The sequence below is a fragment of the Oxyura jamaicensis genome, chromosome 3, assembly GCF_011077185.1.
Source record: "Oxyura jamaicensis isolate SHBP4307 breed ruddy duck chromosome 3, BPBGC_Ojam_1.0, whole genome shotgun sequence".
Lineage (NCBI taxonomy): Eukaryota > Metazoa > Chordata > Aves > Anseriformes > Anatidae > Oxyura > Oxyura jamaicensis.
The window spans coordinates 84,267,497-84,292,815 of NC_048895.1; the positions used below are offsets into that span (position 1 = coordinate 84,267,497).

The window sequence follows — 25,319 nt, forward strand, 5'->3', positions numbered from 1 at the left end:
CAGAATGCAGCGCTTTCAAAGCATCTACCCAGGGAGGCCAGAGGCCCCACTGTATAATAAATTAGCAAAAAACAAAAACAGCACATTCTGTTTACTGAAGGGTCCTGTCATCATGTGGGAAAGCATCAGAGGTGGAAAGCTGCTGTGTGGAGTCCTGCAAAACACATTACTGAAACCGTGAAAGGAAAAAGGTGAATTGAGTAAGTTTGCAGAAGTAAAAGCCATCCAACCTGCTCTAGGGATTGCTGAAAGGGAAAAAGTGACCAGTACTCTGAACTGACTGTTGGCTAGTGGTAAAAGCCCTGTGGGGCTGCCTGCACATTGGAAACAGACTAACTGGCAGCGCAGAGGCAGATCCACCTGGGATGCTGCACAATGTGGCAAGACATTGCTGCCTGGGAGGAGAGCCTTGTTGTAAAAGTACGTCATGTAAACATTGGCATGCCCGAGAGCCAGGCCACCAAAGTACACCGAAACAATCAGCAGGAAGACCAGACTGCCAGATCTGGAATGGCTCAGGTGGACCTCAAGCTGGAACACAGGGGTGAACAATTCACAGCTCAGCGGGCCCATGACACATTCAGGAGGACACACAATGTACGGATGGGCTTGTGAGTGAGGAGTGGACCTGACCCCTGAAGCCATTACGCAGGTCATCCATACATGCAAAATGTGCCACAATCGAGCAAGTCAAGTGGGTAAAGCTTCTCTGCTGTGGAGAGCAGTGGCTGAGAAAGTCAGCATGGGTTATTGCTCCCTTAGGAAAAGGCAAACCTTTCCCTTTCACTCAAGAACCATCACACTTGGTAATGCAGGAGGAAAAGGCAGTGTGGAGTGCATCTCAAGGAGATTTAACCTTGGGAGAAAATAACCCAGGATTTGATTGTATGCCATAGTTGTACATCAAAGCACTGCAGCAAGAGCCACTCAAACGAACAGAGGGGGAGCCTTGGGAGGGACTAAGTGCAGTGGTGACCCAACCTGGGCCAGTTTTGGTGCCCAGCCACCCAACCTCTCCTGAAAATCCACTGTACCAGATGGATCTCAAGTCACTAACTAAATGAACTGAATGGACATGTGAACAGATGTCTGATGGGGATAGCCCACAGACTACAACTGTATATATCAAATGACTGTCAGGGAGGAGAGTTAATGAGGACGTATCGGGTTAGTGGGGCAAATGGTATGAAATAAGCAGTGGAGATTTTACTGAGTCTGGCTGGCATGGAGTTAACTTCCTTTACAGCACACACATGGTGCTGTGTTTTGCATCTGTGACTAAAACTGCCTTGATAACACACCAGTGTTTTGGCTACTGCCCAGCAGGGCTTGCAGAGCATCGAAGTCTTGCCTGCTTCTCACTGCGCCCTGTGCTCCCCCTCCCCAATGGGTAGGCTGGGGGTGGGCAAAGAGTTTGGAAGGGCGGCACAGCGGAGAAAGCTGATCCAAACTGCCCAAAGAGATGGCATACCATATAATATCATGCTCATCAATAAAAGCTGGGGAGGAAGTGTTCTTTCAAGGCAGCTGTTGCTCAGAGACCGGGTTGGCACTGGTCTGCTTTCGGGACATTGTGAGTGATTGCCTTTGCATCACCTGTTCTTGGCCCCCCCACCTTTCCTTCATGTAATAAACTCTCTTTATCTCAACTCACAAGTTCTCTTGCTTTTTGCTTTTCCTATTCTCCCCCCATTCCTGCTGGGTGAGGTAGGGGGAAGGGGAGATGAGTGAGCAAGAAGCTGTGTGGGTGCTTAGCTGCTGGCAGGGGTCAATGCTCTGCCCTCCATTATTGTACACAAGGACTCCAGTGAAATTCGTTTGAAAAATGCTAGAGATGGACATTTAATGTAAGATTAAAATGTCCATCTACACTTTAGTAAGGGAGAGAAGTAGAATCCTGCTGTCAAAAGGTCACATGGTACCTTCTTGTGGAAGAAGATAAAGACAAAAAGGGAAAGAAAAGATTTTTAAAGCAATCTTCATAGGCTTCTGGACAGACACAGGCTGAAAAATCTATAGTAAATGAGTGGCAGCAAGCCAACAGAACAATGCATTTCTTCAGGTCAGTGTCTCAGTAGTATAAATAGTGCTGAAAACAGACTAGTCTTCCTAATAAGCACTTTTTTTCCCCAAATTAGAATAATGCCAATGTCTTAGAGAAAAGGGTTAAAGCTTGGCACACAGCAGAATTGCCAAAAGTGATCCTAAAATGACTAAAATTCGATGAATGCCTTCTTCAATTCCGAGACTCATGATTATCTGTGATTTCATTACATGATGAAACTGCTTTAGAAAGAGCTACCCACAGAAGTATACACTATTACACGAAACAAAATGTTAACTGAAGGTCTCATATATAGCAGTTCAATTGACCCCTACATCATTCCTGTAAAGGTAAGGCTTCCTGAATCAAAAACCTGTAGATTGCTAGTCCAAAAAAAAAAAAATCCTTCAGAGATCAAAATATTATCTAGCTCCTATTGAGGAAAATGGCTCTACTTGTCCAGTTTTTGTAGCCTTTTCCAATGTATCTCAATTTTACTTTTTCTTAAGCAGAATGTGTGAGCTCCCTTTGTGAACATGCACTAAATACTGACATTTTCTAACTCTTGCATAGCACTAGCTAAAGGCAGAAGTAACTGCAGCAATCTCAGATTTACACTACTGTAAATTAAGTGAGGTTCATGTGTCCGATTTGACTGAAATGTAGACTTTTTTCACAGACTTACGGTGTTACAGCAATGTCACTAAGATGAAACAACAGTCGTAAAGTCACAAAAATATGCAAATTATCAGAGTGACATTGCTATAACATAACACTGGGTCATCAGTAAAGTGATCTGTGTTATTATGTGCTCACAGCTCTTATCTAGTTTGTTCACATGAAATAAAAAATGGTTCTTGCTGAAAAATAATCCTTACTTATTTTAAAATCCTATTAGCTAAGCTTGTTACTGAAAACTTGGGGAGTGGATGTCAGAAGACTGAGAAAAGGAAAAGGAAGATTAATGATCATATCTGCAATTACATCAACTCAGAAAAATTTCAAGGTCTCGTTCACACTTCAAAACATGGAGTTTATCTGTTAGTACCAGAAGGATCCCTCCCACTATGGTACAAGAAACATTATTTTGTGAAAAAAGGTCATCTTTTTGTGCCTTTTTTCCCCTTATAACAGCTTATACATATTCAAATAGCCGACACCAAGCCTTCTTGGATAGTTACTGAAAACACTGAAGACAAACTTCCTCTACAGTGCAGTTACATTCTGAAAATTGATTGTTTCAAATGGTAATGTCCTACCCATGGAGATGGAAGGAACTAAAAAAAACACACCCCAAACATTAATGCTTTTACTAACACAGAAGAAACAGTATGGCTACGAGCATGACATGGAGTCAGGGCTCTTACATCACAATCTCATGCATCTTTCTTGAAAGAGAATGAACAAAATAAAGAGCATACTTTGCTTTTGCTTGTCTAGCCCTCATATGTTTAGGGAAACAGCAATGGATCTGACCAGTCTGTATTGTCAGTAATAAGATGTAAGTCAGAATGAGTACCTAGGTAGTTTCCTGGTAGCGTGCTGAGACTGTAGAACTGGCAGGCAAAGAAACAGACAGTGTTTGTTAATAGAGCAAATTGGATTAGAAATTGCCTGGACACAAATCAGGAATGATAAGCTACAATTTTCACTAACTCAATGAACAGAAATCTTGGTGGTTATTTTTTAGTTACAGTTATTTAATAGGGATTTTTTTTAAACGTAGCCAAGATAAACATATGAAAACCACTGTGGAAATCGAAATGGAGACATGATGTGCAATGTCTGCTGACTTCATCTAACATCGGTGTGATATTCCAACTTCCTCTCCAGTAGTTACCTCCTTTGTCTCCTGCCTAACGTTCTGCCTCCAATTTATTACCTGAGAACTTCATTAACTAATGCTGGCAGGTTAAATGATGAATGTTGGAGATCTGGCACCTACTTCTTCCTTCATCCTAGAAAATACACAGTTTCTTTCAAAGCACGTTTGCTCATTAAAGGTGTTCATGCAGCCAGTGAGGTCTAGTAATAGGATTAACTCCGCTCAAAACAGCTATCAGCTGAGCAGACAGATTAACAAGATCATCTCACATGTTGCATGACATCTTCGGCCGTGCTAATGCCAAACAGCAATTTCTAAGACTAAGTTAAAACGTACCATAAAGAAAACCTGCAGAGATGCAGAAAGGATAAGAAACACCTGCTTAAAATACCATATTTCCCAGACAAACTAGCATCACACTGAACAATGCAAATATTATTTACAAATGAGGATGCTGCTGTATAAGCAAGTATTAAAATTCCTTCCATGTCCCAGATACTTTTCTTTAATGGACTTTCTTACCCTGAAGTAGGAAGATATGAGTTAAATAACTGAGGTAGAAAGTGAACAAGAAAGGCCAATACAAAATATATGGACAGATGTTACATATCTTGTTTCAGAAAGCCAATTAGCTGCTGCATCGTACTCAATCTGTTTGTTGCAGAGGATCCTGGATCACTCCTTGTGCACTTCCTGCCTTAAGCTACCCACCGCAGTGCAGCTGACAGGTTCTCAGCTGATCTGAATCATCCAGTAGCCACAAGCAGCTTAGCTGTACCGCAGTGGAGTCAGGCAGGGTAAGTTAGAACCCACCAGGATTTCTGTCCACCACGCTGCAGTCAGTGCCCACTGCCCACTCTGGTCCAGCTATTATGACCACAGACCCCAACCTCCCCATTTCAACCTCCTACTGAATTTGCATACAAACCTTACAAAATTGCTTCCTGATGTATCCACCCTGGCAAATCTGTCAACCTCACCAACCAGTCTAGCAGGTACCTCAAACCTGCCTCCTAAAGGATGTACAAGTGACACAGCTGAAGCACAAAAGAATGCAGCAAGGCAGAGAGGACCCAGCTCTGGTCTTCTTACAGCATTTTGTTAAGAGTCTAACTTCTGGGAAGATTCTCCCAGACTATAAGAGCACCCAAAAATCAGGGCTGCTGGCTAAGTAGGGAAATAAAACATTCATATGGCACCATTGTTAATGTATCAGTCAAAGACTACCACTTCAGCTTGCACTAGCAGATGGAGAAGTTATTGCAGCTTACACCATCAGACAAATTAGTCCACCCATCGATCTGCTGTCAGATTCACAAGCTCTCAAGCTTACCAGTCTTTCAGCAGAAAAAGAGAAGCCTCAAGCTGCTTTTCTTCAGGGAAAAAATAAAACGATTCCAAAGTTCAAATAGCAAATAGGTTTTGTTTATCCTAGAGACTCTGACTGCACGAAGGCTTTCTGAGCATAAATTAAATTCATGCTCTAACAGCAACAGAGAGGGAGCTTAATTACAATGACAATGTAACTCAATCTAGCCAGTGCTCTCATTTACTGTACCAAAAATTTCCTTCTGAATTTTTACGCTTGGCCTAGACCCAAGTAGCAGCAAAACCAGAAATCCCCAGATTCTGGTGGCCTTACAAGGGACTTCACCATTTCACACTATTACTTGTACACGAAGCACATAATATTATGAATTGTTACATCCACAGAGGGAATCCACTAGCTGAAGACGACATACACATTTACAGATGATCTGAATTTTCACTGCATGATCCTCCTCCCCCAAACTGTCACCATTACCTCAGATACTGCTAAAGAAGCTCAACAGCAAGTTCTGTCTGTTTAAGTGGCCAACAGGGTACCCCACGACAGCTACTTACTCCACAGTACTGATCATCGCTGAATATCTGTGGTGGCAGTGGATTGCCTTGTGCAGGCTGTCTGTCCTCAGGAATGTTTTTGTACATCCACTGTCTTTTCTCCTCTGACATTGTGATATCCACTTCTTCAAACTCTATGCGATTGGCTTCCAGAAACCTCACCACATCTTGTTGCCTCTTCTTTATCTAGATCAGAGAAAGACAAAAAAGGCAAAACACAATACATCAGAGCAAGTCCACCATAACCAAGACAAATTTACAAACCTGAGCGCATTTCTTCTCTCCTGTCCCACATCCACATGACAGAAAGTCACAAGCTCAGGAAGACAGAGGATAAAATATTTTCTTCAGTTTTAAATTCATAGCAGTCAAACACTGCTGCTTCTCTACAAGTTGGCAAAGGTTATGCTTCCTCACTTCATTTTTAGAAGGCTGTCTCTCTAGTTCTACTGTGGGAATATCAGCCTTTACTCTCTAGAAGAAGCTTTTTAAAAATAATCTGTACTGAACTGTAACAAGTAGGAGGTAAAAGATGTAGCTGGTTTTCAAAATCATTAGGGGCTACATTTTTGAAGTATATAGGCAGCCAGAAATGCAATGTAAGCAATCTGGAATATCCTAGAAGGGCCTGCTCCTATAGGTGTCCAATGAGATGAACATGTTGGTACATCTGAGAGGAAAAAAAAAAAAAGAAACACACCCCCCCAGCTGCACATATTTTTGTTTTCCTAGACATCTTTTAAAAATGCAGCTCCATGGTTTCCTAAAGAAGGCTCGTTGAATCTTTAATTAAGAGTGTCTGTCTGCATAATACACATGCCTAAAAATAAGCATGATCTCATCTCCTGAAAACTAACTTTACTGCATAAAAAAGCATTAGGTGTATACTAAATGTATGGGGTTTCTGCCCCTCAAAGAGATTATCATCTTCATGCAAAAGCCCAACAGAAGCAGAAGGCTGGCAGTTTTTAGCTCGCTGTAGCTACCTAACATCAGCTCTTAACAGCTAGCTGGGCTCAAGCAGATGCAGTCAGGTGAAGACTGCCTCAAAGAGGATTTTATACCGAGACAGCAACCTTGAAAAAAAAAAGTCAGTGGGGCTGAGGAAAGCTGTACTCATTTGTCTCGATCCACTTTGCATCCTCTTCAGTCTGTGCTGTATTTTTTGTATCTACTTAATGAAACAAATTCCTTCAGAAAGAAGCTACAAATTATATGTTATATTTTTACAGCTATCATCAACAGCATTATTTGAAGGAAAAAAATACAGCTTTAATATTTTTACAGTATTCCTGGAGTGTTGGATCCACGCAGTCGCTGATTGGCATAAAGCCCAGGTGGATGAATCATGCCTGCGGGTATCATATGACCTAGATGCTGTTTGGAAATCAGAGGATTTTTAAAGTGCATGTTAGCTGTTCTTGTCGCACAGCCCATTCTGTCTACCTAAATGCACCATGAAAATACACAGCTTTTGGAGGTAATGGTGATGGAATCGTTGTTTCCTTGAAAATAAGAGAGTAGCCATCTCAAGAGACTAGAAAGACAAAGGTCCCTAAAGATGACTGCCTTTCTGAAGAAATGAGCTGCATAATCAGTTTCTGTCTCAGTGGCTTTTTTTTTTTTTTAACATATACAGTATTGGATTTTAGGCATATTGCGAAAGGATCACTTTTCATGCAGAAGGCTACGAATTGTTTGCAAATAATACATTATCAACAACAGCAAAATGACTGCATCATCATCATCATCACTCCTGGTAACAAAACCAACTTGACTTTTGCAGCTTCCTTACAAATTACAAACAGGAATTCTGTTGTCAGTGTAGAAATAAAGGAAGAAAACATCGTCATCTCTCTTTTACAAAAAAAAAAAAAGCTGCAAGAAAGGCCCAAAAGAGACAGTTTTTCTTCTAGTACTCAACACAAGTTTAAGTGCCACTCAGCTTTAACCCGATCTGTAATACTTTACCCTTCACACCACGAGAATTCTCCCACAAATACACATTTCCCAATCTCTCCTTTTATTTTCATAAAACTAATTAAGATGTTGAAGGGAAATAAATTGTTGGGGATTTTTTTTTACCATTTTTTTTTAGCCAGAAGCTTTGCAATTCTTCACATGACATCTGCATGAGTTATCAGCTGTGGGTGTGCCAGCTGCATAAATTTAAACAAAATGCCCTGAATTTTTTTAGCCAAAAAAGTAACATCTCCTCCTCCTCCCCCTACTGATTTGATTGAAGTCTGTAAAATGAAGCGAGAGAATTATTTACATTAAAAATCCTATTAAATTATGCCTTGTTGTTGAAGACTGATGCTCAGAGCATCTGCCACAACAGACGCCAGCTGATTTCTCCCCAAGAAAACCACAGGACCTTTGTCTTCCCATACAACTGGATCTGTGCCGCAGGAGTGCGTCAGCTTCACAATCCTGCCTGCAGCTCACATTTGTGGTTGCACTGAGCTACAAAACTCCACCGTTCCCTCCAAGGAAACCCACAGCAAAGACGAGATGCTCCAAAGAGCAGTGTCACTTCTTCCTTCCTCGCCAGCCTACACAGAGGACCTGAGCTCCTGTGAAGACCCCACTGAAGATCAGTGCATCCTCCTTTGGCAAGCTACCAAGGGGGTTACTTTAGTCCTCTTTGTGAAACTTAGGTTTTTACCTTGCTGCTTCCTGGCTTTCCAGAGCTTGACACAACTAAGAGGAACATGAAAAGGGTATTCCTACAATCAGAAATACCACGTTCAGAAAAACTCGTTTCATGGCTATTCATATATCAATTTGTGAAAGCATTTGTATTCTTTTAGGATAGACGGCTTTACATCAAATTATTTTGCCTTTCTTACATCTCAGCACACCAGGAGACTCTACAAGATAAACCATCAGAACATACATCCATTGTGAAGTCTGAGAGGAAAAAACACTCCCACTTCATTTTGTATGCCCTAACAAGACTGCAGCTTCCATATGCATCCTATTTATCTCATCTCAAGCAGGCAATTCAACGTTGATTTTTTTTTTTTTTGCAATTTCCTTATAGTCACGAAAGAATATTAGCCATAAATACAAATAGGAATAGGCAATGTCATCTCTTTCTATTAAGCAGCCACACTACCTATGAAACAAAATCAGGATCTGCTTACCTGATATAATCCTAATCCATCTCTAACATGGTGAAGAAAACCGAGCTAACAGTCTACTGTTATGATCCAATGTTTGTCTTCCACATTTTGAGCAGGCTGTTTTCTGAACACCTGTTTACATGGGTTTGGTTTTACTGTTAGTCCATATTTCTATCCACAAAAATACAACAAGAAAAAAATCCCCAGAGACATCTCCCTTTCATCCCAGTATTTGGAGCTGGTTTCCTTAAGGTTAAAAACAGCAATATTTTTATATACAGAACTGCTTAAATGAGTTAATCGCTTATTCAGCTCAGTTGATAAAGAAAGTCCACCTCAGCTAAAGCATCCACACTTTATCCCCTAACTTTCATTTCTTTATCCTGATTTGTAACAGATAACAGGAGAACACGCTCTCACCAACCACTTTGCAGAAATACTTCAAAGACATCCTCGGGCCAGGCCAGGCAGGACCACTGGGATTATCTGTTCTGACCTCCAGCATCCCTGAATCAATTTCTCTTAGGAGTAAGGAGTTTCTTTAAAATTGCTTTCCCCTAAGCTCCATCCCTGAAGTGCTAGTGATGAGGAACCTACCTGTCTTGGTAAATTGTTCCCATAGTCAATTAACTGCCCTCACTTAAAATCCTTTCCTGCCTCTACTCAGAATTCACCTCTCCTGCAGTTTTCAGCCACTTAGTCTTTAATATCTTCGCCTGTCAGACTGGAAACTCTTCTGTAACATTTTTGTTTCCTATACAACTAATACAGGCTCAAGTCAGTCCTTAACCATCTCCCAGCTAACCTCAACAGTGATCCCTAGTAAAAAGGCAATGGTCTTGTCAAAAAGACAAAGAGATCCACAGCTCCTTCAGCAGCAGGGTAACAAAATGGGGATGTTACCATCACAGATCATGCCCAGAATGGACCAGAAATTCAGCAAAATTAGATCACGTCCTCTAACCAAAATTCCTTGAAAGCTTCTCATCTCTTCCAACAGGTTACTTGGTTTTCTTCTCTCTTCCCTCCCTATGATTCATGAATGTTTTCAGATCTTATGTGCCAGGACATGCCTACTGACAGCCTTTGGTGAACCAGAGCATATTGCATGACCTCTTCATTACTAAATGGCAGCAGTATTTCATTACGCTAACCTATTAATACCAAGGTACTCAAGACACTGTACAAATCTCACTGGTCCAGGACCTAATCCAGGTGCAATAAATGAATATTACTTCTACCACACTACAGCCGGGATGATTCAAGTAGCAGCATTAAGAGGAAATGTGCAATGGGCATGATTAAAGGGAACTTCTCTGCCTTGGTTGATTAGCCCAGTTAGTATGAGGAGGACACAGCAGACACGTCCTCAGTTTCAAGGCTCTTCATGGTGTCAGCAGGCACGTTGCTGAGTGCCTGGTGCCCACAAAGTGGATGCAGGAGGCTGGTCTTCTGCTCTGGGCTCTAACCCTCACCTTCTGGGGCTGAGGCATTCCCTTGGGCTTCAGCTCTCCTCTCTGCAAGGTGGGGAATGGCAGCAGGTACCGTTCAGAGGAGGGGCTGGTGAGCAAGATGTGTGGCACTGGTTGCCCTACGGCCTCTCCAGCCTGGAGCTGGAGGGACTGAAAGCCTACCCTGTTCATAACAGACAGACCCCAAGAACAAATAGCTTTCCTTCTAATACCAAATCCCACCCCAAATAAATTCAGACCACAGGCATGCTGAGAACAAGGTCTTAAAATGAACGGCTCAGCTGGCCTGTGAGACCACGAACACACTTTACAGGTCTGACATTTTAAAAAAAGGATCCATCTAGATCTATGCCTCTAAAGACAAAGACAGTCCTGCTCTTTGAATCCAGTTACTTTTTCTTGATCCGTGCCCTTTCTCCAGAACCGCAGCAATGCCCCCACTGACTCAGCTGAAAACTGAACGCGTTGCATTTGGCAGGGGCACCTTTAGAGCAGTGTGATGATGCAGCTACGCAGATCTCTGCTGGCTGCCACCGAGGTGGTGAGCGCTGCTCCCTCCTGCCCAGCAGCTCCTGCAGCTTCCCTTGCACAAGCTCAAGGCAGGAACCAGGGCAACGAGGGGGAACATCAGTAATGTCAGCACCCCTACCCGAGCAGTCTGTACCAACAGCAAAACCACACCCTGAGCAAATGGCTCAGCAGATGCTGAAGCAGGAGCAGCTACAGGTATCTGAAACATGAACTGCATAAACAGCATTTGTGTTAGTCAGACACAGGCTCCAGCTCACTGCCACAGCTGATAGTATCAGTTGTGGAGACTTTGCCTTTTTAAGTCATGAAAATAAAACCAAACGGATTGCTGCACTGTAAAATCAGATGTAATATAGTTACTGCAGAGGACTACTAATCTTAATTGCTCATGTAGATGAGGCTTAACACTGCTCCCAGATACTGAACAGACACTACACTGATTAAGAGATGGAAGCCTTCACCACATCAAATGAATACTTCTCTAAACAGTGTTAACTGCAAACCTACACCTACCTGCCTTAGAAAAATGAGGAAGCAACACCTCTTTCCAACACACTACGCAACATCTGCATTCTTTTCCTTCTTTCCCCTGTGGTTTTGGTGCTTCTGTATGAAAAGAGAGAACAATTTCACACACACACCAGGACTGACACACAAATCCTCCTTGTCCGGTGACGTTTACAACCTGTGGTGACACGGATGTTCTGCTGAATTTTCTTTCTTTGCCTGGCTCAGGGAAGGAGAGAGCAACTGAACCCTGGCAGTTTTGACTGCAGAGAGGTGGCAGGGCTGTGACAGACCTTCACAAAGCTTCAGATGATTAATTCATTGTTCTGGGCACAGCAAAATACAACCCAGCTAGGTACACAGGGGAGAGGGAGATGAGAGGCTGTGGTGAGGTAGAGAAAGGAAGAAGAGAAGAAAGAGGAAAAAAAATCTGCATTACATAACTATTCCCAACAGCAAAGTAAGTGGCTAGCTGCTGTAGCAAGTACGGCATTACACGTGACAGAAGAGCAGTTGTCTGCTCGGAACAGACCTCCCCAGAGCTCACAACACCTTCAGCACTTCATCCTGAAGAAAACCTATATATTCATGTTTCAAAATCCTAAAACTTGACCACAGACCCTTTCAATCTGAATAGAAATAAAACAGTCCCTGACCAGCAGCCACATGCAGCTTGCCTGCCCTGGGCTGCAGCTAGCAGCAATCTGCTGCTTGCATACAGAGACATAATTAAGGACACGCCACATGAAATACTCCATCGAACCGGGAGGGCAATCTGTTCAGCTTGATGTAAAATAAGGCTGCACATCCCTGGGAACTGCTGAGACGCTGCTTTGCCAGGCAATTTTTACCTTTACCTCTGTGTGGGATACGTATGCTACCTTTGAAAGAGCCTCGTATTTACAAAATGCAATTAGAGTTTGAGCCAGGCTTGTTTTTTTGAAGACTCCTCATCACAAGCAGTCAGCAAAGGAAAATACATGATTTCATCTTTCTGTAAAGCCACAGAAGACAGTAATTTTGTTCCATGCCCAAGGCCTGCTAGCCTCATATTTTCATTGCTAGATGTTGCACTGCGATAAAACACATTTAAATCTACTTCTGTGTATGTTTCTATTGCAAGTTGAAGCAAAAAGTTTCTTATTTAGGATGGTTTGTAAGAAACCTGCGTTCTCTGTAAAAGTACCAAGGTTGTGCTCAGAAACACAAAGGAGGCTTTAGCAAGCACAACTACACTTATCCCTGCTCAAAACCAGAGCAGGTGGCAGTTTGCTCGGGGGGGCTGCTTACTTCAGTAAGCCTGTAATGGAAAACAGACAGACACAGACTAAACAGAAAAAGGGAGAAGGCCAAGAAAAGAAGAGAAAGCTCTTCAGAAATACCAACTACCGACAGAGCCATAAAGGCCACCTTTGAGATGCACACAGCTGAGAAAGCCTCTCAAGTTTACTTCTCTTGATTTCTTCTGTGTTTCAGGAAACAAGATTGCCAGTGACGCACACAAGTAAATTAATTGATTCTATCATCATTCTCTTCTTGTAGTTGGAACCATGTGTTCCTGTGGCTTTGAAAATCTACTTCACATGTGAGTCTCTGATGGACTGGATGAAGCTAGATGCCGTGAGGTCCAAATCTTGGCTTGTTACTTCTCATCAAAAGAGTAAGAAGCTGGATCTCTCTTCTAATTAATGACATGATTCTGTGTTCCATTGCATCGATATGAAGCCAAACAGCACTGCTTGTGGAAATCGAAAACGACTACAACAAAATTTTTTGTTTGCTTGTTTTCAAATGATGTTGGGGATGCTAGTGGCTAGCACAAAACTAAAGACACCTTGAGCAGCCCCCAAGGTTTTCAGGATTCATGAAGCCTCTTCTCAGCAATCAAGAATTTCTCCTCCTGACGGAACCATCCTGCAGGACTAGAATAATTCATTTCAAAAGACTAATAATTCAAACGCGAGCTGGCAGCTACAATCTTTCAATAGATAGATGTTTTTGTTTGTAGTTTACCATATGTTTCAGCAATTCAAGAGACTGGTTAAAAAGAGAGTGTTATTTTTCATGCATTTTTCCAACAGACATCTCTCAAAGTTGCCAGAGAATAATTTAAATCTCCTGTTTAGCATTCTACACTTAACTCCTCCTTGTTCTATTCTCTTTTGTCAAATTGGCATATTTATAGCAAGTATTTTGCATCATGAAAACACCCTTTCAACAAGCAACATCTATCTTCCTTTTCAAAGTGTGTACGTAAATACAAGTATGATAATGGCAACCTTTACTTGTTCACCTGCTCTTCATTGGTAGGACAGTTTGACTCCTAACAAAACGCAAGTTTTATCTCCATGCTATATTTTATTGATTCATATGCTTATTTCCCTTTACTTATGCAAATTGGTTGATACTGAAGAATATCTTCCCAGGCAAGTCCCAGTTCAGCAAGGTAGTTTAAACTATTGGAAACCCAGTCCTTAGTCCTGCAGTGATGAACGAAAAAACAGTCTTTGAATCTCGGAGCACCTCCTCCAGAGGCTGGAGAGCAGGGAGCAGTTTGGTGTCTTGCACACAAGTCCAACACCGCTGTGGCTGAAACTCTGCAGGGATTTAGAGGTGTCACTTCATTGATGTGAATCAAACTTGCTTGGTAGAATTGTGATTTGGTAGTGGGAAGAAAACACAACTGTGTTTTATTTATTTTCTTAAAACATGTTAAATAGTTGGGAGCCATTTAAAGTTCACTGAAATAGCACTAAGATCAGCTTTATAAGCAGGCTTGGGACAGTAAGCAAGTGCTATAACATTCAAATTCTGCGAAGAAAACTAAAAGTTTTGACTTTGAAAAAAAGTCCCCTATCAAGAAATTCACATAAACTTCCTATTATGTAATGTGTTTATCACCTAGAGTTTTAAGATGAAAACCCACAATTGTCTTTTTTTTTGGTGACATGGTGAGTCAGCAGAGCACTGGAAGTGTTGTGAACTCGTTCTGTGTATTTATCAGTCCTGTTGTTTTGTAACAATAAAGAAAGCATTCCCAGCTGTATTTTCTGTACGTACTGCAGATGAGATATAAAAGCAAACCTATTACCACTAAAAAAAAATAGGTCATGTTTCTTCCTTCTCATTAGCTTGAAGCATCAAAACCCAGTGGTGCAGGAATATTGATCTATTAGACCAGCTAAAACCACCGAGCAGCTCACAAGATGTAAGAAGTAATTAGTGTTTCACCCAGGCAGGGTCTCAGCTTTGTGGACTCCCGGTGTGAGCCTCCTCCTGCCCTAACCGTGAGGCTGCTCCCCCTGCACCTTGCGGAGGACTGTTTGCAGCACCCAGCTGGCTGTTTGCAATGGGGAGCCACAAGAAGCCACAGCCAGAAGAGTGTCCTAACTGCCTGGTAGAGTTTCAGAGACATTAAGGCAAGCTCCAAGACCATACAGACTTTACAGACTTACTCAGTCTAAAGAACTGCCTAGCCCAGCAGTGACATGCTGGGTTTGTGCAGAACCCTGTCCCCACATAAATACCAAGTCACATTCATTCTTTTTCCACACTGCCACCAACCCCCCTCTGTGAATTTGAGAGAATTATAAGAGCCCTTCGACACTTAGAAAAAACAGCCAGCGGATTATGCTTGCATTTATTTGCTTTCTGATCCTAAAGCATGAAGGATCAGATATATTAGGATCCCAAAGCGCTCCAAAAATTTTGAAAAACAATTTTGTGCACTAAAGCTGTCAATACTTTCGCCCTTCTCTTCTGACAGCTACTATCCATGCAGCACAGATGTGTCATCCTGCCAGCCACAGACATGCACACCCCTGATAATCCACTTTACAGTGACAGCAGTAACAGCAGTACTAGTCACTGACAATTTGTTGTGCTAAGTTTTAAGCATATTTACAGGTTTTTCCCAACAGTATATGAAACAGAAAAAATGCATTTGTGGCTTCAGATAAATGTCAGATTTCAGATAAAATTGGACTGTATTACTGCGAAGTTCTAACCATGTTTTTGTAAGACTAGGATGATGGATTTTGTTGCTATCAGTCTCCAAACTAGGGCTGACTGCCACCACTATTATTCAGATCAATAATAAAATTACCTTTGGGTCAACTGAGAGCAGAATGAGGCTTCTAACTTTATTAACAAATGTCAATGTTATTTCTCTTTCAACAAACACAGCTCCATCCTTGTAGCTTATGTCTTCTTACAGCTCCTGGACGTGCACATTACCTTTGCTTTCATACTTCTGCAGACCTATTTCTGGACGGCCACCTGTATCCCCAGACATAGCTGCCATGTCATTATTACCGCATAAACTGCAGAAACACCTCCTGTGAGTCCAACAGGAGTCACCTGCACACAGCAAAGGTGTCCCTGCACACACCCATGGGTTTTCAGGCTCCCCCAGGGCCCAATGCAGGGAACCTTTACTGGAGCACAGCCCTTGCCATGGGCAAGGCAGCCTCACCGAGTAGGACAGGACTGCTGGCACACTGGGGCCTCCGAGGCAGCTGCTTCCCTGAGCAGAGACTGTTACCCTCCTAGCAGGTTCCTACCGTACAATTTGATCCTATCTAAATCCTTCCAGTGCCACTCCTGTCTCTGCTTCTACATAAACAGATCACTCCAATGGAGATGCTTCGGGAAGGTTGTTTGTTTGACCTTAGAAGATGCAGATCCAGATCAAAGGTTTAATGCATACTTGTTCTTTCTTTAGGCTAGACAGGGATGATAACTTGACTAGCCCTGCAGCCACATAATGACAGGTTTGAGCTGATGAGGCTCTGTTGTTCACCAGATCAAAGAAAGCTTTCCTTCAAATAAAAACACACAAACTCTTTTGCTGTTGTCTGAAAAACACAAACCCAATTCCATGATTAACAAAGCAGTCTTTAATTGGTTTGTAATGTTACTATTAAAGTTTTCCAAATAATCACTTGGATTTTTAAAGCACAGATAACACCCAATATCATATTCTGCAACATGAGAAAATATCAGGAAACAAAAACTAATTTGTGAATGTTGTGAGGGAATTTCCTCCATTAAATCATGATGGATTTTTTTTGTCACATTCTCTTGCTCCAAGTGGGATCTACCCAGTGAATTCAGAGGACCCATATTACGTAGCAGATTGATGAAAAGGATAACAGCCTGCTGTACCTCCCAGCATGTGAAGGTAAACAAAGCTCTGGGTCTGTTAAAGCAGGAAAACCAAAAGCCAACAGGAAAAACTTACCGCTGCATGTGAAGGACATGTACATAATCACAGGCTTTGGTTTGTATTTAACATGTAATATAATTTTGCGGTTTCAGGGCTCTGCCTACAAACACAAAGTCTGACAGTAACCCTGCTGGCAGAGTTTGCAGCAGAACAATCCCACAAAATGGGATGTTCAGAAAGCCAGACGCTGTGGCTGTTTAAGGCTTTATTGCAAGCAGCAGCTTGTCACTCCCTTCTTGCCAAAAGTTATCATTTACCCTGCAGCAGCAGCAAAACTGGACATGTCCTCCTACTTCAGATGCTCGGTTTCACAGGCCAAAGTGTTGCTGGCTGACTTTCAACAGCCATGCAGGCAAACACACAAGACTGCAACCAAGAGGTTAGAATGCAGGTACCTCTTCTTGACAGAAGCTCTGCAACAGGAAAGCAGATTCCCAGTTATAAGTAGTAAGGTTTTAAAGTGCCACTGGTAGCCCCGTTGGAGCTCTTTTTCCCAGCACTGATTACACTGAGGTACCTTTTCCCTAGGAAGGAACAGAAATAGTTATGCCACTGCACATCCCTGTTAGCCACTACAGTTACATTGGTGGATCGCTTATTCTGGTGCGGCTATTTTGATGTTTTGGAAACATGTCATAACCTGAAATAGTCTCCCTAAATAAAGCCCTTAGGTGTAGACCAGGAATAACAGAGGGCTGAGCAACCATCAGTCTTTAGTTTACATGGACGACAGACACCCATGGTTACAGTGCCATAAGGTCCAGCCATTCGAATGAAGCAGCAGTCATTTTGACAGGGTTCAGCCAGATGCTGATGTACGTTGAGCTGCCAACGTGAGGCACCAGCATGTTACAGTTTTCTCTCTTCTGGGGATACAAAAATTAGCATTTAGTTTTTACTGAGTGGTAAGTAGCATCTATCAGCAACTCCACGGTTAAAAACCATACACACACACAAATATATGTGCAGACGTATATGCATACGCGCTATATATATACATGCAGACCACATGTGTGTGCATGCAAAAATGCACATCCACAAATATGTTCTTGAACAAGAGGCAGATTGATGTATTTGCGAAGGTCCCTCCTAGGCATTGACTTCTGCAGGCTTGTTCCTGGCAGTAAAACAAGCAACACATTACAGTTTTCCAAGTTCTCGTATCAGGAGTGGTGGAGATTAGTTATCCTGAGGTAAAAACAGAACTGCCAACAAAAACCCTGGAACTCATAACCGCCAAGACAAGCTCTGTCCTACTCAGGGGAGATGGGTGACAATTGAAGGACATGTTGTTGTTGATGATTAACACGAGCCACTGAACAACCTGCGTCTCTTAAGAGCTTCTCTTCATAAATTAACTAGCAAGACAGTTACTCCCCTTTCTCTGCGTACTTTACAGTGGTGTACAATATTAAATTTAGGTTAAACATGCTTGTTTACTGAACTAAAATCCAGTTGTTTTCCTCTTCCACCACTAACAAGAAGAAAGAAATAACTTGGTTTAAGAAGGTTGCTCATCACTATAATACTTAGCACGCCAAAAGTACAATACCTGCATGCTTTAGACTCAGCCCATTCTGACTGGTGATAAACAGCTCTTACAGCAGCACACCCAAATGGAAGAACTGCCACAGACTTGGAAGAGAAGAATCACAAGATTTCACCTCAAGATACTTTAGAGATGGAGGTCTAAAGCCCACAAAAGACAAGGCTTTGTACTCATGGTATCTCACTGTGTGACAGACAGCATGAGTTACCTGCGCTATGCCTGTATCCCAGTCACACCTTCCTCCAGTCACAGCACCTGAAGTTCACCAGCAACTGAGTCATTGCTAAAAAACATCAGCCCGCACTCTGCTCACCTACATGAGTCCCCCTGAAATTAATCCAATGTTTGTTTTCAGTCATGAGAGCCAACAGTAACTTACATTTCTGGTTCTCCATCTGCCCATCTGATGGGCACCGACAAAACAACATACAAACCCAGGAGAGAAGATGGTTTCCTCAATCCCATGACTACTGAGAAACTCAGCTCTTCCAGGCTCTTGCAGTTAATTCCAAGCTGTTTCCTCTGACAGCCACGGGTAGGAAACTCTGCACTGCCTCTTTATCTCCCCTCACCCCACCAAGAAGGAAATCCGCCAACTTCAGGGACTTGCGAAACATCAACCATCTTCTTCTGTAAAACGCATCTAAACATTAAGCTGGTAAAAAGTGCTGCCATACTGGAACACGATCATGGTTTTGGAGACATACAGTAAGAATAGTTTCCAAGGACTACAGCATTCTGTGTTCATTACTCCTCTTACCAAGCTTTCACACTTCATGCAACATAGAGATCGCAGTACTTCATCCTAGATTCCCTTCGGAGGCCAGCACTTGAGGCTGCAGCTGAGGAAACCGCTGCCCTTAGTGTATTTGCTAGCAAAATGACACAGCCTGGGTTAGAAGCTCGGTGACAATTCTGCACCTCCAACTCACACTCAGGTTGCTATAGACAAAAGAGTTCCTGACATTCTACAATAAAGAACTTCCTTAAACACTAACTTTTTTCCACAAATCCTGATTTATTTATTTACATTCCCCTCTTTGGATAAATGAAAGTCTATAAACTGTCTGAAATAATTAAATTGGAAGACGCATTGTACAGAAGAGTACCAGTGAGAACCTAACAGACAGCAAGTGAACCGTGTCGCATTCTAAACTTAATTTTTGCTTCAATTTTGACTAAAAACAAAAGCATTCATATAACAAGTGAAACAGACTTACTCAGCAGTATACTTCATCTTTGACAAGACCGCTGGAAACAGAATATTCAACACATCAATTAAATTACAGGGGATTTTTTTAAGCTCTTACAAGTACAAAGAAAGATAATTTACTTTGAATAAATATTGTCCCCTTACAGTGGCAAGCTTTGTTTTCTGAGCTTTAGTAACATCAGGTAACTTCAACCAGAACCCTTTTACAATTACTGTTACAACCCCATTGTTTCTTGAATTTTACCTGAAGGTCTTGAAATTTTAAAAGTGGAAAAGGATTTGAGAACACAGGAGAGACATGACTTCACAAGAGCCACAGCTCTTTGTTTCTGACCTCCCTGTCCTCCAGAACAAGTGTTTCCCAGGAAATTAAGTTCTTGTCTAGGGAGTGGCCTGTAAATCACGCGACCGGCGCTTGGTGGCTGTGGTTTGCACAAGGACAGAGGCTCAGTGGCCCAACAGAACCCTTCTACCAACAACCTAGTTCTTTCAGCTTAACTAGGAGCTTATATCCCGAGGCTCATTTCTCCTTACTGCTAACGAGGGCGCTACGCTGTTTGCAGGCAGTATTAGAGCACGTCAAAGCCGGAGCCAACGGCAGCGTACAGATCACATGTCGAATAGAACCATTCAGAACATTACACACCACTGAGGTCCTGAACCTTTCCACACACACGAGACACCATTTAGGTTTAATGGTAAGTATGGAAGCCACCTGGCTCAGACAAAAGCCCAGTTGGTCGATGCAAACATTATCATTAATCTCAATGAGCTTTGGATCCCGTGTTACACAAATTTTATGCACGAGACACCACAACCCAAAAAGTGACTGCAGACCACATGCTTCACATCAGTCCAGCAGTATTTTCCCCACGTAGGCTGTCTTGAAATAAAAGTCTAGAGAAGATGGAAATATCTGACCTAGGTTTAGAGAATAGCTGAAAAAAAATTGTGAAAGCAGTTCTGCAATGCCCAAAAGAGAATTCAGCTCATTGTCCCTTGGCTGAGTGGCCTTTGTAGAGCCAAGAAGGCAGACACCTGGCCCGCAGTAAGCTGTGTATGGAAAGCACACAGCCTTCAGTCTGAAGGTTTCTAGTACCAAGAGCTCCAGGTCAGCTTTACTGGAGCAAGCAGCTGCAGCAATCCAATGTGTTAACAGCACGAGAGCTGCCCGCCTTGTTCCTCTGCTGGGATGGGACTCTGCAGGAGCAGCGTTGGCAGAGAATAACGTGACGATGACAAGTGTAAATGTGGCAGTTTATATGTCGGTGTACTAGTGCCAGACAACAAAATGAGGACGACTGAAGTATGGCATATGCTTCAGTCCCTGCCTTTCCTCCCCGGTTGTACTCTCCGGAAAACAGGTGAGTTAGGTGCACAAATTGATTTACAGTTCACAAAACAACATGGAAAATAGAAATAATCTTAAAGTCATTTATATCAGTAAATTGCATGTAAGTTAGTTGTCTTTTTTTAGTTTGTCTTTAAATTAATGTCATCAAAATAACTTATATGTAATCTCCTTTGATCCCTGGCACTATGACCAGGGTTGGTAAAATGTATTTCCAGGCTTTGATGATGTGATTGCAAGATTAAGGAGAGCAGGTCCCCATCAGTGAAGTACATCTATTCAGGGACTTGCACCCTGACAGTGACATTCTACAGGAAAAAAAATAGAAAATATAGAAAAGGGGTGGGGGCATTAAAATCACCAAGTTGCCTTCTATTACTCATTTTAGTCTTTCCTGTTCACTTGAATATATTCAAAACAGAGGGCTAAGTCTGCAATGAGAAAGTCAATATATAGCTGTCAGAGACACTGGATTAAATGCCTGTACAAAGCAGATCAGTATACAGAGTCAAAACGCGCTCCAAACAGTCCTCAGGAACCCACTCAGAACAATACTTCCTTTGAAGTTTTATTACAGCTACAATTGCAAACAAAGGTCAGCAACAGTCCTCCTGCTCATAACACTAAGTATTCTAAAGGGTGTTCTGTAAGGTAGCATTGTTTCTGACATAATTTATCTGCCAAGAAGAAATGTAAATATTTGAGAAGCACTCGAGCACACAGGAGTGGCGCAATAGTTAGGTACTGAATACCATATGCAAATGGCCTGAACTCCACCTGTATTCTTGTGCCCAGGTTCTTGATGAGTTCCCTGCTGAATACATTCCTTAAGCTCTCTGAGCCATTGTTTGGAAGCTCTCCGTTCTCAGGATGTACCTAGAATTCAGATTTTTCTGGAACACAGACTTGAGCTAGATCCACAGGAGGTCCTTACCAAGAAAAACAGCCAAAGCCTTCAGTGCTGACTTCCTGCCTTCCAGAATTCACTTGTGAGTGAGGCTCTCAGGCCCCCTCTGCCACACAAACCCTGCTATCAGGGCAGACAGAAACCAGCAAAGCTGAACACGAGCCACTCAACAAGAGGAAAACCAAGGAACGATGCAGAAACTCATTCTGTCGCTCAAGGAGACTAGATACAGCAAGTCCCCCACCCTCTCCTATGGGCAGGATATAACTGCTAAGGTGAAACCCCCAGATCCACAAAATCCCTGATGTATCCCATGACCAAGCAAGAATGTGAAGATACCCATTTTTTCTTCTGGTATCACTGCTTTTGCTACAGCACTACTCTGCAGGTGCATAATCACTTGATCAAAATGATGGTGCTTTTGAAGCGACACAGTACAATGATCATGATCCTTAAGTCCGACCTTAGGATCCAGTTCAATAATGCTGTGTTTATACATTTAAAATATTGTTATTTCCCATTTAAATATTGCAGGTTTGCTTCTAATTGTAAGGATTATGTTTTACTTCTGAAAAGCTACCTTACCTGCTGCTGTCCTCTGGTTTTACAAACTTCTAGTATTAAAAATTCATGATACTGTTTATAACTTGCAAAGTTTAATGTTTTATGTCATAGGTAGCTGAATTTCTGTAAATCACATGCAACAAGTTGCAAATCCCTCCAAATAACTGCCAGAACCTATACAATTTTCACAAAAGGCAACTCAAGTACAACTCAACCTAACCACTTCCAGCTTTGACTGTTGCTCTTTTGGGGTGCAAAGAGGCAAAAAAAAAAAAATCTGTTAGCTGGTGGATACTCTAGAATCAACATATTCTAAGTTAATTCTTCCACACCTCTCAACAAGAAGCACATTCTTCCTGAGCAGCGCTGAGAAACACTGAGTTTCTCAAGACTGTACAAAGAAAGGTGTGGATGAAAGTTGTCCTTATCACTAGGAGACAAGCTTAGCCATAAGAACATTAGCATTTTATTTGTCTTCAATTACATTATCCAACCAAATAAACACGACTGTGATTGCTTTGGCATTCTGATGTTTTATACAATAAAGTAATTCCAGGAAGCAAAAATTCCAATGTGTTTGCCCTTATACATTGATCTGCAATATACGCTTTTAAAAAAAGCAAACTTTAGTCTCATAAAACCAATATTTGCTATAGAAACAATCTCGCTATAGCTACACCCATCTTACCAAGCTTCCTAGAAAAAAAAATAAAAATCCATTAGTGTCTTCATTAGCAAGAGTTAATTTTCAACTTCTGATCTTTTACAAGAAGTCTATTCTTTTCAGATTGATGCTGTTCCTTCCCAAACACATCCTCAAGAAGTGTATGTCTGAGCAATGCTTGCTCTTGTACATTAAACTGAATTGATTTCAGTTGTTTTTCACATCTTACGAGCACACAAAAATTTCCATGGGAAGGTTCTGCATCTCCCACTAGTCAGAGCAGATTCTACCTGCTGTTCCATCACTTCAGTAACTTCCCCATCTACCTGTTCAGCTTAGCAGAGGAAGCTCCAAGGCAATAAATTAATACTAGACAGGAAAAAGTACAAGTGAAACAGTTGTTTAACGTTTCTTCATTATCTGAAAGCTCTTCAACAACATTTCCTTTACCTGATCTTCAGTCCTCTGAGCGCAAGAGGTCAGAAGTCCCTCTGGCTAGGTATTTCCAGATAGCTGTAGGAATTTCAGCAAGAAGTTACTTAGCTAATACTACCAGCTTCCTGTCAAAGGTAAATCTACCTTGAAAGCAATGAAAACCATTTAATTAAGTCAATACATACTACAGCAGCACAAGGAGAGGAACAGATTTTTATTGATAGACTGGAAAACGTGAAGTGGATTGAATTACAGTCACCTTGGAATGATTTGGTGAAAAACAAAGACATAAACTATTTCCTGAAAACAGTGAAGCACTGTTGAGGGAGAAAAGTAAAGGCTAACTTTAAAGTAGCCTTTCTCCTGAGCACAAAAAAAAACACCGTTTGCCTTTATTAAGGAGGAGTAACAAAGCCTGCCTCCCCAGCCTACAAAGTGCTTGGAATTTGAGACACAGCTTACCAGCAACAAATAGAAATTCAGGTCAGAAAAAGTAGAAGATGGTAAGGCTTGTAAAAACATGCCTTGCCTGCCTATTCAGAGGCTTCCCATTGTGATTCAATTGGATCTGTCTAATGCATGCTTAAAACAACATGATGTTATTTAGAAATGTACACATAAACACAATGCCTCTCCTGACTCAGGAACTTGCCTACAGCATCCCTACAGCGTAAACCCACAGGCCAGCTTCAGTAAGCACTGAAGAGGAATGTTTCCACTCAAGCAAAAACTAGGTTTCATTGCCATGGGCTCTTTTAAGCTCATGAGGCATTTATATTTACAAGTTTTATTAAAAATAAAGAATACTAGTATTAACCTCTCAGTAGTCTAGAAACCTTCAGAGGTGTGGAAGATATTGCAAGGAAGAGTCTTACCCCAAATGGAAAGAAAATTCACATTGTTCTTGGCTGCTCATCATCCACTATGTTAGCTTCTTTTTGTCATTCTCCAGAATTACTCCCAAAACACCTTATGTGCTGAACACTTCGAATTTTGTACGACTATAACATATTTTGATATTCATTAGCATAAAATGAATTGCACCAAGACACGGGATCAATAAACATTTTAGAAGTTGCCAGGGACAGTTATACTTACAGAAACTGAGGTCTTTGCTGACTACACAATCAGTGTATTTCTCAGGAATGTTACAGCTAGACAGAACACAGAGTAGTATCTATGAGGGCTACTTATTTCTCTAGACAGGGAAATCATCCTGTCTCATGAACTGCATCCCAAAAAGTATCTGATAATCCAATATTGTTGTACTGAAGCCTGGAGTAGAAGACAAGGAAATACACAACTCAATCACTTATTTCTCTTCACTGCTGCTTATTCTTAATGCTCAGGAGGATGAAAATAAGTTTTAAATTTCCCTGTTTAGAGATGTGCAAATACAGTAACTGCCCTTTTCTCCAGACAAGGATTCCTACATAACCCGCTGATAACAGTTTGTCATTTTCCTCAATCACTTAGCCATGATCTATAGACACCCCCACTAAGCCCACAGAAAAAAAAGCCCCTGTGATGCAACACAGAGCACAGCAGGAACTTAGTCCATGATGAAGTTTCCTAAATGCTAAGATAACACAGATGAAGAAAAGCAGACAGAGAACAGACGTCACAGCTCTGGTCCTGGGTAGCAGTACCAGTTAATTCAATTAACTATTCTTCCTTGGCTAAATCGTACTCGGATGCACTGCTGACTATACAAAACATGTTGATTATCACCAGTATGCAAACCGTTATTCCTGTTATACTTCATCTTGTTGTCAGACCCAGAAAAAAAGAGGCAGCAGATGAACCAACATGCAAACTAAATAGCTTTTCAACCTCAGATTTGGTTTGTTGGGTTAATAGACAGTGAAGGAGAATTGATGGTGCTGCTGCTAACGGGGTATTTACCTTGCAGGCGGAGACAGGGGAAGGAAAGGGCAGAATCAAGAACTCCAATCAATAACCTATTTGCAGGCTGGTCAGAACAGGAGATACAGTGAGCTAATTATGTGGCCCTTCTC

The 25,319-nt window shown here is 41.8% G+C and overlaps 1 protein-coding gene across 3 annotated transcripts in view; it reads right to left on the reverse strand.

Annotated features, from left to right (window-relative positions):
• Positions 1 to 25,319, reverse strand: part of SH3BGRL2 (SH3 domain binding glutamate rich protein like 2) — a 41,211-nt gene that overhangs the window by 14,576 nt on the left and 1,316 nt on the right. For all 3 annotated transcript variants that reach the window (XM_035321403.1, XM_035321404.1, XM_035321405.1), the window contains exon 3: positions 5,754 to 5,939. In XM_035321403.1, coding sequence (XP_035177294.1) covers positions 5,754 to 5,939 — 186 coding nt within the window. The remainder of the gene's footprint in view (positions 1 to 5,753; positions 5,940 to 25,319) is intronic.